At 36.4% G+C, this 15,151-nt stretch overlaps 1 protein-coding gene across 8 annotated transcripts in view; it reads left to right on the top strand.

Moving 5' to 3' along the window:
* The window catches only part of DGKB (diacylglycerol kinase beta), a 714,685-nt gene that overhangs the window by 60,077 nt on the left and 639,457 nt on the right, over positions 1-15,151 (top strand). For all 8 annotated transcript variants that reach the window (XM_045494973.1, XM_045494971.1, XM_045494970.1 and 5 more), the window contains exon 2: positions 2,134-2,391. In XM_045494973.1, the coding sequence (XP_045350929.1) occupies positions 2,322-2,391 (70 nt within the window). In that variant the 5' untranslated portion in view covers positions 2,134-2,321. The remainder of the gene's footprint in view (positions 1-2,133; positions 2,392-15,151) is intronic.

Below are 15,151 nucleotides of genomic sequence, written 5' to 3'. Positions count from 1 at the left end.
GTTGGAGGAAGAGAAAAAAGGTTAAAAGGTAATTTGCCAGCTGTATTTCCCAGTAGAACCTTTCTATACACCTTATCCAACTTTATTTACATCTCACTGGTCATTTAATTATGCAAATAACCTGAAGAATATAGTTTTTTAGATGGATATATTTTCATTCATTGAGATTAAAGTTCTGTTACTAAGGAAGCAAGGGAGAGGAATAAATATTGTTTAAGTTTGTAGCAGTGTCTCTCATATTTAACCAGATTCTTATCATCCAGGGTCAGTTTCTTTGTTTGTTGAGTCAGAGAACATTGGTTCCTCACAAAGTTATTTTGTGAAGACTGAATAATCTGACACACAAATATCATGAGGAGAGTACCATGCATACTGTAAGCTCTCAGTAAAGCTGACACATTGTTGTAATTAACATTATTTTCATTTTTGGGGTATATTTTGATCTTTGTTGCATTTCTAGTGCCTAGAATGCTTTCTGGCACACAGGGGGGGTAAATAAACTTTCTTTAAAATGAATAAATGATCTTCCATTATCATCAGTTAAGATTTGGGGGTTCTAGGCAATAGAAACTGATTCTGATCTACTTAATGCTTAATTGAAAGAATGTTACTTGCTTCTTGAAATGACAAGATATCTGGACAGTCTAGTTCAAGCATGGACATGCAGCCAATTATTGCTGTATCATTTAGGTACAACTATTTTCATCCTGTCCTTGAATAACTCCATTCAACATTTGAAGCCCCATGAGGTGGTCTCATGTGCCAAATATGACTGAATCATCTGTCTCCCTCTAGATAGGAAAGAATAGGACACCTTGTTTTATAGTCCCCAAATTGCACGTAACTGGGAGAAGAAAGAATTAAGATGAAATCAGTGAGAAGGATGAAATCACAAAGAAGACACAAATAAATGTCCATCACATGTTCCTGTTCTTTTAGTTTGCATTATTTCCACAAAGTCATGGTTGTGATTCAAGAGCATTCCCTGGCAGGAAAAAGAGAGCTAGCAATTTGGCCTTTGTTAACACATCAGTATCTTCATTATTGCCAGTTAAATAGCAAACCATCATCCTGTAAAACTGAGTGCAGGAACTCTGAACAGATGAGACAGACAAGAATCTTTTTTAAGGCAAAGATGAAAGGATGTGACAGTGAGGTCCTGGGGTTGATAGGGAAACAAACAAACAAACAACAAAAACAGATGCTAAGAGATGTTACACACTAATGCCAAATATAGATACTATGGCCTGAGATAATGACATCTGTATAAATAAGCTTTCCAAGCATACAATTCCATAAACTTAAGTCATTGTTGCTAAATATTTCATTTTCTATAATTATCACAATGCCAGTCTGACTTTGAGCAATTGATCACTGTCTTTAATAAAAAGTTGAAACCAGATGGTTTGTCATTTTGTTTGCCTTATAGATAAGGCAGTGAATGTAGGACCATGACAACCTAGGGATTTATTTTTAAGCATGATTCATAGTAGTTATTCTACTATCATTACACAAGTCTGTCAGACATTTGGAATTGTTTTAATTTGGTAACTTTTATTGGGTTTTACAAATTGTAAAATTAAAATATTCTGTTTTTTTTATTGCTGGGAAAAATCTCTATATGACTCCCAAAATTGATTTGCCTGATTTCAAATATATGTGGTACAGTTGAGTGTCATTCCAAATCATTGTTAAAAATCTGTTATACTGGTAATTGTATGTGTAGGGTTTAATTAGCCTCCTTTAATGATTTGGGTCTGGATTTTTATATAATAATTGCTTAAATATTAAAGGATTGATAAGTTCATAAAAATGACACCCTTGTTTGCTGTTAAAATGTGGAATTTATAAACGTGAACAACAAAAAAAATCTACTTTTATGAAACAGACTTCATAAAAGTTTCTTCATTTTATATTTTAATCATATTTATTCCTGTGATCTGGCATTAGGAAATATACATTAAAATGCAATTAAAGTATGCATAGACAATTACCAATTGAGTATTACACAAAATAGAATAACTTTGGAACACATTATTTAGAAATTAAAAATTCTTAACTTTCTATAACTTTTCAATTTTTTCTTTGTGCAATAATGCTGATCTTTTTATTTTTATGTTTCTTTTTCTGCAGTGCTTTAATATATTATTGAAACTACAAACTCACATCCACATCGGTTTCATGTTGACAGATTGCATATTTTGAAAGCTTGAGATATTTTGTAATGAAACATGCCATGTGGAAACTCTGAAGTATAGAATTCTGGCAAACACCTGAATGAAGAATTCCTCACCTGGTATGTAAGAGACATCACTACCACCATGACCAACCAGGAGAAGTGGGCCCACCTCAGCCCCTCAGAATTTTCCCAACTTCAGAAATATGCTGAGTGTAAGTATTCCTGTTGGTAGTATGATTTTATTTGGCATTCGTGTTAAATCAGATACTAATTATTTAGAGGTTTACAGATCCTGGTTAACGTTGGGATAGATGTAGGTATGTCTTTTGTGTTTGCAAGTAGGTCCACTTGGGACTACCTTTGGGCATGAGAATAAGGAAAAGGTAAACTTAAATATCATTAAAAAAAGAACTAGGATATTAGATGCAAAATGAAGCCTGGAAACATTCCAACTGTACCAGAAGTAAAGCAAAAGGTAAGAGTTTGGGTGAATGGAAACTGGTGATTTGGCAACTGAGTAGAAGAACAAACAGAAGTAAAGGGAAAAAAAGGAGGGCTTTGTTGTTGTTTCCTTGTTGCTTCTTCTGTTAGTGTAACATTAGTAAAAGGACTGGGAGCAGGGAGTCACAGATCATTGTGGAATTGGAATTAGAGGTTGTTAGAGAGAGGGTATCAGGACCTTTAGCCAACTTTTCAAGTGTGTGTGATTATACAAAAGATAGACCATGGCAATCCAATTTATAGTAGGTTATTTCTAAATATGAAGTTTCTTTTCACATAAATAGTAAGATTTTATTTATAAGCAGTTTTATTTTTACCACACATTTTCAGGACCATGTTTCATGAAATGAGTTTCAACTATAAATATGAATAGCAGCTGGGTCAAGGTATTGAAGAGAGAAAAGGAAGTAACTAATGAATAAGAGGCACCGCAAGTTGGGAAGATGATGAGTAGAGAAAAAAATAGCACATAGAGAGTGGAATAAGATTGGCAAGAATGGTGGGAGTACTATGGCGATTGGAGGAAGAGAACGCAAAAAGCTTTAGAAAGAGAAAAACAGGGGCGCCTGGGTGGCGCAGTCGGTTGAGCGTCCGACTTCAGCCAGGTGACGATCTAGCGGTCCGTGAGTTCGAGCCCCGCGTCAGGCTCTGGGCTGATGGCTCAGAGCCTGGAGCCTGTTTCCGATTCTGTGTCTCCCTCTCTCTCTGCCCCTCCCCCGTTCATGCTCTGTCATTCTCTGTCCCAAAAAAAATAAATAAACGTTGAAAAAAAATTAAAAAAAAAAAAAAAAAGAAAGAGAAAAACAATCACTAGACACAAGAATGGAAAAGGAAGCTGGGGCTGCTTATGCAGAGAGCAGGTGTGGCATACAGGACATACAATAAGACTTGGGAGGAGAGGCAGGGAAAAGAATTACACACAGAAGGGGAATTTGAAATAATAAGTAGGATAAATGAATACTAATATATTTATGGGGTACATATAAGTCAGGAACATTAATAAACAGTGCATATTATCTGAAAAGGACAATTTCACAAGTTTTCTAGAGTCTTCCTCACTTGAGGGCTGAAGTGTTCAGGGTGAGGTTGGGAGGATGTTGTTGGGTATTTTCAGTGAAGATGCAAAGCCATAAGAAAGCGTGCATTTTCTTAGTCAATAATAAAAATACAACAACTATCACTGGTCGGGGGCAGAAATTTCTGACATCGAAGTGTTCCTGATATTCGAAAACTGTTTTGAGCAGCTGAAAGCACAGGTCATCCTCTTATCCCATTAAAGACATGAAGTCTAGAATGACTGCGTTCTGCATGCTCTTTGCTGTTGTGTTATATCTGATAATTAAGTAAATTGTTCTGAGCACTTTCTTTTGTTAGAGTATTCTGCTTGGTACTGAAGGAAATACAGATATGAACAGATGTGGACCCTCCAAGGATGCTTAATGAAGGCTAGAAACTAATGGATAAATGACTCTGTATCTAGGCAGAATATTTTAAGTGCCACAAAGTTAGGGGTTCTGTAGGACATTAGTATACATTTGGAGGTGGGAAAAGGGAATTCTTCATGGAAGAAGTAGGATTTAAAATGAATCTTAAAAAATAGGTTTAAGGTAAATGGAGAAGGAGATAATATAGATAAAAAGGAAACTTCAGCATATATTTGAGGCAGGAAGAGGAATCATATTTAGCCATACCACAAATTAAGACTGTAAGTGCTGTTAAAGATGTAAAAATGAGATGGAATTAAGATATATCATGCTAAACTTGAGTTAGACAGCGAGGAGTAACTGTAGGGTTTTAAGGGTAGAAAAACATGAAGAAAAAGTTTAATTTGGTAAAGATGAGCATGGTATATGGTATGGAAAGAGGCTAGAATCTTGCCAGTGGGCTGTTAGAATACTAAATAACATGGATGATGAAAGACAACCAGAGAAGCATAGACTCAGATATTGTAGCATTAAAACCAACACAGAGTTTGAGAAATAATGAAATTGAGAGAGAAAAAGAGAAATCCAGTTTAGTTCAAAAGATTTGAGTTGAGAGATAGGGGAATTTGGTGACATAATCACCCAAGTGAAGGAAACATTGAGTTTGGTTTAGCTTATATTGAATTTACATGGATCAGTAAAATATTTTAATGTTTATGAAAGTACTGGCATAAAATAGGCAAATGATTGCCATAATAGCTAAATTATCACATATAATAACTTAATTCAGATATTAGAATTCCAACAGAATTTATTGTTAAAGTATTAAATATGTTATAAACTGTGACTTTCATTTTATTGACTAAGGAATATGGTGTAATAAAATGGTAATAAAAATTGTCATAAATGTAGAAGTTGTAACATATTGAGACAAAGATTAATGAGCATTCAATAAATTGGTAGTAAGAAGTGACACAGTATAAGAACATTTTAAAATTGATTTTATGGGGTCAAAAATTAACTGATTAACTGTAACAAATTAACTGATTAACTGAAAATAAAAAAAAAATAGTGCAAATTCCATGATCTACGCTCTTTTTTAAATAAGCAAGACAATATGACTTAATCATCCATGAAGTTTCCTGTGTAATTAGGAAGCAAAGAATAACATGATTAGAATGTATCCTTGTGTAATAAATTGCCATTGTTAAATATAGCTGGAAACAAACATTATTCTGAAGATTATAAAAGTAGTATATTTTCCATGCTATTCAGTACATGTGATCGGTTTGTCATCAGCATTTAAGGATCCGGTTTTTCTTTAAAAAATGTTTTTTAATGTTTGTTTATTTTTGAGAGAGAGAGAGACAGAGACAGAGACAAATGGGGAGCAGGGTAGTTACAGAGAGACAGGGAGACACAAAATCTGAAGTAGGCTCTGGACTCTGACCTGTCAGCACAGAGCCTGACACAGGACTTGAACTTACCAGCCTTGAGATCATGACCTGAGCGAAAGTCAGACGCTAACCGACAGAACCACCCAGGTGCCCCAAGGATCAGATTTTTCATGTTGCAGTGCAATGTGGACAAAGTGACATTCCTCCATAGTCGATTAGAAAATGGTATATTGGATTCTCTTTCTTGACTTTGTTTTGTAGCTTTCAGTAGGAAGCTGTTTATATGTATTAAATTTAAGGGGCGCCTGGGTGGCGCAGTCGGTTAAGCGTCCGACTTCAGCCAGGTCACGATCTCGCGGTCCGTGAGTTCGAGCCCCGCGTCAGGCTCTGGGCTGATGGCTCAGAGCCTGGAGCCTGTTTCCGATTCTGTGTCTCCCTCTCTCTCTGCCCCTCCCCCGTTCATGCTCTGTCTCTCTCTGTCCCAAAAATAAATAAACGTTGAAAAAAAAATTTAAAAAAACGAGTTATTGATTTAAGTTTAAATTTGCAGCATGTTAAGATTATATGTGCTATTATATGTGCTATATGTGCTATCAAATGAATGTTTCATATGCTTTTGGGGATGGGGTGGGGCTGTAGACCTCTTATCAAGATGAGAGAATTTGGTAAAACCAGATCACTCAATGAGAGGCCTAGATAGCACCATAAAGATCATTTCCTCAATTGATCTGATTTTGGGTTCCCTCCACAACTGCCACAATACACCCCATATCTTGTTCTGTTTGGGCTGCTATAGCCAAGTACCACAGAGTGGGTGACTTATAAATACTGGAAACTTAACTTCTCACAGTTCTGTATGTTGGAAGTCTTAAACCAGGGCTCCAGCATGGTCAGGTTCTGTAAGGGCTCCCTCCTGGGGTACAAACTACTACTTGTACCCTCACAGGTTGGAAAGAGTAAGAGAGGAGCAGTAAGCTTCCCAGGGACTCTTAATAAGGGCACTAATCCAACTGGGGCCACACTGATGACTTCAGCTAGTTCTAATTACCTACCAAAGGCCTTTCCTATTGGAGAGTAGTATAGCAACATGTGCATTTGGTGGGGACCCATTTAGTCCATTACACCCTGTAACAAGAAATCTTCTCTCAACTTCAAGGTTTCTCTTGTAATTAATCGGGGAAAATAGAGTGATATTGGCACAACATTCCTAGTTAGGCTGCTAGCACACCAGACAGCTTGTATTCAAATCCTGATCCTCCATATTTTAGATTTCCCATTTTGGGAAAATTACTCAACATCACTGTGTCCCATTCTTTGCACCTATAAAATGCAGAAAACAATAAATATGTCAAGGGTTATAAGGATTAAATTGAATGAATTAATAATATACGTCAAATAATGATAGCAGTGCCTGGCAGGTTGTAAGTGATGTAACTTTACAATTATTATTTTAATAGGAAGGGAGTAGTGTGTTATGTTGGCTGTTTTGAATATAGATGATCAGTAGAAAAGTGCCATATTTTAGAACACAGTCAGTGTCTTTTTTTTTTCCTGCTGTAAGACTAGATTCTTCCCACAAGGTGGAAACTTCTGGTGTTATTGGCAGCCTCATTTCTGTGTTGTCCCCACAAATGCTGAAGGCAGCTAACGTGAAGCCTGCTGTGGCTGCCTACAGCCTGCTGAGACCATGCTCCTGTTTAGGGTTTCAGGCTGAGTCACTCCATGGGAAACATTTCCATTGATATGTGGGAGAGGAGTATAATTTTCTTTCCCACTCTTTATATAAAGTCATCCAAACAGTTGTTACAAGACAGAGAGCTCTCACTCCTGCCGTGTAGAGAATTGAGCTTATCACATTATTAGTTTGCCAGAGCTTCCTGCTGTGGTTTCATGGCAGAGCAAAGGGTTAAGATACTCCAGATCTTTTTATGGAGGACAATATTTTCTATGTAAAAGCTACACGATATTTCCAAGTGATTCATTATCTGCCCACATATTGTCACTTAGGATTAGCTTTTTATTTGCTATATATAAAGCGTGTTATATAGCATGCAAATTATTTTTGAAAAATACTGTGTTATTATGGTGGGAACACTTCCAAATTTTCATAAATTTTGTACTGTTTATAGCAGCTGGCATTGTTGAGAGTTACAAAATTATGATGAACTTGTTCTTTTCAACAAGGACCAATATGCCTAATGTTTAGACCTAATGTACAATTTCTTCCATGGAGAGAGGCAGGTGGCATGGCTTAGAGGAAGGAGCAAAGGATTTGCAGGTAGACTAATACTTGACAGCGTTGAGCCCCAGCCCCATTTTGTAGTTAATAGTGGTATGACCTTTAGAATATTACATAGACTACTTGTGCCTCAGCTTTTTCACCCGGAAAAGTAGAGTCCACCTCAAAGCATTGTTGTAGGATTTATTGAGACAGTAAGCATCATCATAATAAATAATACATTTTATTGTCTTATTCTACACAATGTGCAAGTGTAGAACACTTATTGTCTTATTCTACACAATGTGCAAGTGTGTTAACTCATTTAATACAATACACCTTAGACGGAGGCAGATGATCTCTTTCAGGCAGATTACCTAGCACACAGCCATGGCATAATAAGTGATGAAGATCAAAACAATAATAATTTATGTATGTTTCTTATGAAGATCAATATGTTAATAAATGGGTTGTTAATCATGTTTCCAAAATAGGGAAAGCTGGAATCTGGGATTCAGGTCCTCATATTTCCATCAGCCACAGCCATCTCTCAAAGGTTTTCGCATACAGGACAAAACAAAGAGGCAAAGCTGCTCACTAAGGCTTTGGCCTCAATATGTCTTCCTGGTCTCTTATCATAGTCAATTGGATTGGATCATGTGTGAACCTCAGTGGAGCTCTACCTAAAGAGAGACAGATTTCAATATTCCTCCTACACTCCCTCCTCCTGTCCCTGGAACCTCCCTCACGTTTTCTTTATTAAAAAAAAATGGGGAGAGAAAGACAGATAAGAAGAAAATCATGAAGCAATTGTAATAAAAATATGGCAAAGTTCTTTTCCATTTTAAGTAGCCTTACCCTCCTGAGAAACCGCACCCACTAGCATGATGATCTAATGTGTCTTTGAAATATGTTTTGTGTTTGATCCATACAAGATGGGACAAAGATAATGGAGGGAAACTGACCTGACCTCTTCCCCTGTGGGTATTTAATTTATTGTTAAGCAAATTTAGATCACATATTAGCCCTCTTTCTAATTTGTCATGATGCATTTAGCTTTTGCTTTTGGCCTATGCCATGTGTTAGACTGGCTCTGTGTTGGGAGGCCAAACCACTTACTGATGATTACTCTTGGTAAAATACAAAAGAATGAAGGGCAAAGGGTCATTTAGCACAGTGACTGAGAGAATGCAATTTTATGTTGCCTAAAATGAGGTAGGTTCTAGTGTTGTCACAGACCCCTCTGTTTTCTCACCCATGTCCTAGGATTGCAATGATGATTCAATGTGAAAATGCACGTAAAATACACAGGACTCAATCTGTTATTGTTATGATGAGGATTATGATGGCGACGCCTGAGGTAGTTTAATACCAAAAGATAACTTTTTTAAGTAATTTTTTTAGGCCTATTCACCTATACTACTTAAGTGAAATGTCTTGACTTTGCCCTGATACTTGATCTGAAATTGGAATCTGCAACTCTATTTTGGATAATACATGTCTCTCATTTCCGACCCTGTTTCTTCTGATTCACATTGATTAACTCAGCAGTTCCTGGCTCTGACCCAGATTTTATTTCTGGAATGTATGTTGGCTGCATAATCTCTTTTGCCTCATTCCTGTCTCTGTTTTCTATTTGTTGTACTGTTTCAGACTGAATTTCTCCTTGGTAGCTTCTCTTGGTCCATATATGTCTTTAATGTTTTAATACACGAAGCTTGCAGTGATAAAAGAAAGTAATAACTATGAGTGTCTAAATTTCTATTATTTTAGTGTTGTAATGGCACATAATTTTCAGTGATTCTTTTTAGATATCTATTTTTTCAAACTTTTCAAACTTGACAAAAAAAACAGTTTTATTAAGACTCACAGTCAAACAACCTTTAATATTGAAGTTAGGACTTTGAAGTATTGGCCGTGGTGGGCCAAATTATGTCATAAAATCTTAGTGGCTTAAAGAAATAGGCACTGGTTTCTTGCTTATATTTTATTTCCAAATCTGAGTCAGCAAATGGTTAATTTCACTTTGTCCCCAGTCAAGTCCCAGTGACTTGGAATAGTCGTCAGCTTCAGAATTTGGCAGGTGCTGTGGTAGAGACAGAGAGCTTGAGAATTGGGTGCTGGCTCCTAAAGCTTCTCCCTGGCAATGATATTCTTAGATTTGTTTTGCCTAAGCAATCCGCATGACTACATCTAATTCTAAGTGAGTAGAGAAATGCATTATTTCTGTCTGCCCAGTGTCAGGGGAGCACCAAAATATTTGGTGAAAACTACTAACTGGCGAGTACACACAAGTAAAATATAATCAACCATTTACTTTGGAAACTTAGGCTTTATGCTTCTGTTTCTTAATGCTTTACGCTCTCATTTCTTTGCCTATAAAATGAGGATGATACCCCCTATCAAAAAATAACAACTGTTATTATATCACTACTATTTATATGATAAATTTATAACAAAAGTTATCACTAAGAATCATACATATTGAATACATACTTCATCTTTAACTTGGTTATAGATTAAAAGTTGTCACTTGACAAAAGTTTCCTTTGTCGTCACCATCCCCATTATAGCAAAAGTGCTATACACACACAAAAATGTGAGTACACAGACTAGAGGAACTTACTTTTGCTCAATGATCATTATTCACACAACAATGCTTAGCACCTTTTATTCTTAGGCATTATGTTTGGCTTTGGGTAATACAGAAGTGAATATTGTGGTGCTTTCAGTCAAAGGGTTTAGTCTATTCAGAGACTAATAATAAGGCAGATGATGATAAAGCAATGAAACACATTCTCTGAATGTTACATATATAAGAATTTTTTTTTATTGAGATATAGCTACTTATAAGATTGTGTTTTTTAAATGTATGTTTATTTTTGAGAGAGAAAGAACAGGGGAGGGGCGGAGAGAGAGGGAGACAGTGCAGGGCTTGAACTCACGAACCGTGAGATCATGACCTGAGCCAAAATCAAGAGTCCGATGCTTAACTGACTGAGACACCCGGGTGCTCCTAAGATTATTTTAATTTTAGGTGTACAGCATAAGGATTTAATATGTATTGTAAAATGATCACCATGATGAGTTTAATTAGCATCTATCACCACACACAGTTACATTTTTTTTCTTATGGTGAGAACCTTTAAGATCTAGTCTCTTGGCAACTTTCAAATACACAATACAGTTTTATTAACTATAGTCACCATGTTGCACATTATATTCCCAGGACTTATTTATCTTATAATTGGAAGTTTGTACCTTTTGACCTCCTTCAGTTATTTCACCAAACTCACATAATCACCCTCCATCTTGGGCAACCATCATTCTGTTTTCATATATTGATAAGTTTATAGAGTTTTTTAGATTCCACATATAAGTGAGATCATACTGCATTTGTCTTCTGTGTCTGACATATTTCACTTAGCATAATACCTCAGAGTCCATGAATGTTGTCACAAATGACAGGATATCCTTTTTCATGGCTGAATACTATTCCATTTTATACTTTTGGCACATTTTCTTTATCCATTAATATGTCTATGGATACTTAAGTTGTTTCCATGGCTTGACTATTATAAATAATGCTGCAACAAACATGGGGTGCAAATATCTATTTGAGTTAGGGTTTTCTTTTCCTTTGGATATCTTCTCAGAACTGGGATTGCTAGATCATATGGTAGTTCTATGTTTAATTTTTTGAGAAACTCCATGCTCTTTTTCATAGTAGTTGTACCAGTTTACATTTCCACCAACAGTGTACAAAGTTTCCATTTTTTCACATCTTTTCCAACACTTAAGTTTTGTCTTTTTGATAATAGCCATTTTCATAGGTGTGAGGTAATATCTCATTCCAGTTTTGATTTGCATTTCTCTGATGATTAGTGATATTGAACACCTTTTTATGTATGTATTGGTACATGATCTGCAAATATGCCTCTTTCTCACATACATTGGGAATTTTAGTCTGATACCTCTCCTTTGTACTCTGGGGTTAAATCATTAAGAATGAATTCAATTTGCTATGGACCTGTGGAACCTGCAGACATAAGTCCTACTGGCCCCCAGAGCCTGACAGTCAAGGGATGCATCCTCTAGGCAGCAGCTACAGAAGCCTGGTACCAGTTGTACAAACAACTTGGAGTGAAGCAGAGGGAGAGTGCTAGCTTCCCTACCTCTGGGGAGTATTGAATTTGGCTCCTTAGATGTGTGTTAAGTTAGAAGGTTGTCTCTTGGGCCACAGCTTTTCCTTTTCTTCCAGTTTTATTGAGAAATAATTGATATACATCACTGTATCAGTTAAAAGCATACAGTATGATGGTTTGATTTACATATATTGTGAAATGATTACCATAATAGGTTTAGCTAGCATCCATCTTCTCCTACAGATAAAATGAAACAAAAGAAAGGAAAAAAGAGAAAAAATGTGCTTTTTGTGATGACAACTTTTAGGATTAACTCTTTTAGCAGCATTCTTATGTATCATATAGCAGTCATCATGTTATACATTATATCCCTAGTATTTATGTATCATAAAAGGGGAAAATTGTATCTTTCGGTCACTTTTTTCCAGCTCCCCCTCCCATGATCCTTCACCTTTGCTAACTAGAAGTCTTACCTCTTTTTCTATGGTTTTTGCTTTTGTTTGTTTGTTTTAGATGCCACGTATAAATGGGATCATATGGTATTTGTCTTTATTTATTTCACTTAGCAAAATGCCTTCATATTCCATCCATATTGTCACAAATGGATTTACTCATTTTCTGGGGTCGAATGACATCACCACACATACACACACACGCACACACAACTTATTTATCCAGTCATCCATCAGTGGACACTTAGGTTGTTTCCATGTCTTGGCTATTGTAAATAATGCTGCTGTAAACATGGGGGTGCAGATATCTTTTTGAGTTAGGGTTTTCATTTCCTTTGGTTATATTCCCAGAAGTGGAATTGCTGGATTATATGGTAGTTCTGTTTTCCATTTTATGAGGATCCTCCATACTGTTTTCCATAGTGGCGTCACCATTTTATAAACCCACCAACAGTATACAAGCTTTCCTTTTTCTTCACATCCACACCAATTGGTAATTGATATGTTTTTGGAGAAATGCCAATTCATGTCCTTCACCCACTTTTAAATTGGGTGATTTGTGTTTTGGTATTGAGTTGTTCTGAGTTCCTTACATATTTTGGATATTAACACCTTCTCAGATATGTGGTTTGAAAACATTTTTTCCTCATCCCATTAGTTGTTTTTTTTTTTTTTTCACTTTGTTGATGGTTTATTTTTCTATGCAGAGCTTGATTAGTTTGATGTAGTCCCACTTGTTTATTTTTTATTTTGTTGCTTGTGCTTTAGGACTCATATCTAAAAAATCTTGACAAGACCCATGTCAGGTAGCTTTATTTTCCTATGTTTTCTTCTAGAAGTTGCATGCCTTCAGTTCTTACATGTAAGTCCTTTTGTATTAATTTTTGTGAGTGCTGTTGATATGGGCCCAGTTTCATTTTTTTTTACATGTGAATATCCAATTATCCCAGCATTATTTATTGAAAATACTGTCTTTTCTACATTGAGTGACCTCGGCTTCTTTGTCAAATATATTAGTTAACTATATACATATATATTGGGTTTACATTTGGACTCTTGATACTGTTCCATTGGTCTGTCTGCTTTTACATCATTACCATGTTGTTTTGATAGTATAACCTGGTAGTATAGCTCAAAATCAGGAATTCTGATACCTCCTGTTTTGTCTCAGGTTTCTTTGGCTATTCAGCGTCTTTATGGTTCCTAATAAATTTTGGGAGTGTTTTTCTACTTCTATAAAAAATGTCATTGGCGTTGCATTGAATCTAATATTGCTTTTGGTATTGTTGACAGTTTAACAATAATCTTCCAGTCTATAAACACCAGATACATTTATACTTATGTGTGTCTCCTTTGATCTATTTTATCAATATCTTTTAGTTTTCAAAGTAGAGATTGTTTATCTCTTTAGTTAAATTCAATCTTAAGTATTCTGTTGTTTCAATGCTATTGTAAATGGTATCAATTTCCTTATTCTTTTTTTTTTGAAAATTGTTTTAATGTTTATTCATTTTTGAGAGAGAGAGAGAGAGAGAGAGAGAGTGAACAGGGGAGGAGCAGAAAGAGAGACACACACAAAATCTGAAGCAGGATCCAGGCTCTGAGCTGTCAGTGTGGAGCCCCACACGGGGGCTCGAACTCACAAGCCGGGAGATCATGACCTGTGCTGAAGTCAGGTGCTTAACCGACTGAGCCACCCAGGTGCCCCATCAGTTTCCTTATTCTTTTTCAGAAAATTTATTGTTATTAAGCCATAGCTTTTAAGATAAGCACATCGGCTTTTCTCATGGAAAGACTGAATGCTTTAGTCTGTTGCCTCTGTGCTATACCTGGGGCTTAGCCTCAGTGAGTCCAGGTGAGTGCATTAAGAACTGTTTCTCAGTTCACTATAGCCTGTCTCCTGGACATAAGCCCTGTTGTTTTTCAAAGCTCAATGTTTTGGGATCCATTTCTCAGGTGGAGGTAGTTAAAGTTGGGGAACTAGATGTGGGATTCAACCCCTTTGCTTCTCAGGATGAAGCTAACAGTAATAAGTTTCCTTCTGATTCTGTGGCACTCTGGTGGGGGTGGAGTTTATGGTGATAGTGTGTGTCAGTTCCTTCTACCTGTTTCAATGTGGGTTTTCTCATTTGCCTGATGTGTAGAAGTCATTGAAGTTTACGGACTTCTTTCATATGGAATTGTTCTATATGTAACTGTACATTTCTTGTGTCCATGGGTGGAGGTGAATTCAGGAGCCTCTTGGCATTGCCATCTTGAATCAAAATCTATGCAAGACACTTGGAGAGCTTTTAATTCTTCACGTAGATAGGAGTTGAGGGGGGAATGGGATTTTAATTTTAATTGAAATTATTGGATAGGAATAAGAGAAGTAGGGAAACTCTAAGCAGTTATCAAAGCATGTGCTGACGCATAATATACTGTGACACATTAGGGACAGTTGGAAGTGTGTGTCGATGTATATACACACTTGTGTAGGAGTATGTATGATGTGTGCACATCTGCATGCATATAATCACTGAAGATAGGCTGATCAGCAATAGTAATAAAATATGGATACATGAATGCTATTAATAAAAGATTGTCTATCAACATATACTCATCGGGAGACATGGAAGATACTAGTAGGAGGGATAGAGAAATGAAAAGATTATAATTTCTTTTTTTTTTTCAACGTTTATTTTTGGGACAGAGAGAGACAGAGCATGAACGGGGGAGGGGCAGAGAGAGAGGGAGACACAGAATTGGAAACAGGCTCCAGGCTCTGAGCCATCAGCCCAGAGCCCGACGCGGGGCTCGAACTCACGGACCGCGAGATCGTGACCTGGCTGAAGT

Source organism: Leopardus geoffroyi, chromosome A2 (assembly GCF_018350155.1).
Source record: "Leopardus geoffroyi isolate Oge1 chromosome A2, O.geoffroyi_Oge1_pat1.0, whole genome shotgun sequence".
Lineage (NCBI taxonomy): Eukaryota > Metazoa > Chordata > Mammalia > Carnivora > Felidae > Leopardus > Leopardus geoffroyi.
The sequence above is the reverse complement of the archived record's forward strand: the minus strand, read 5'-3'. Positions and strand labels throughout refer to the sequence as shown.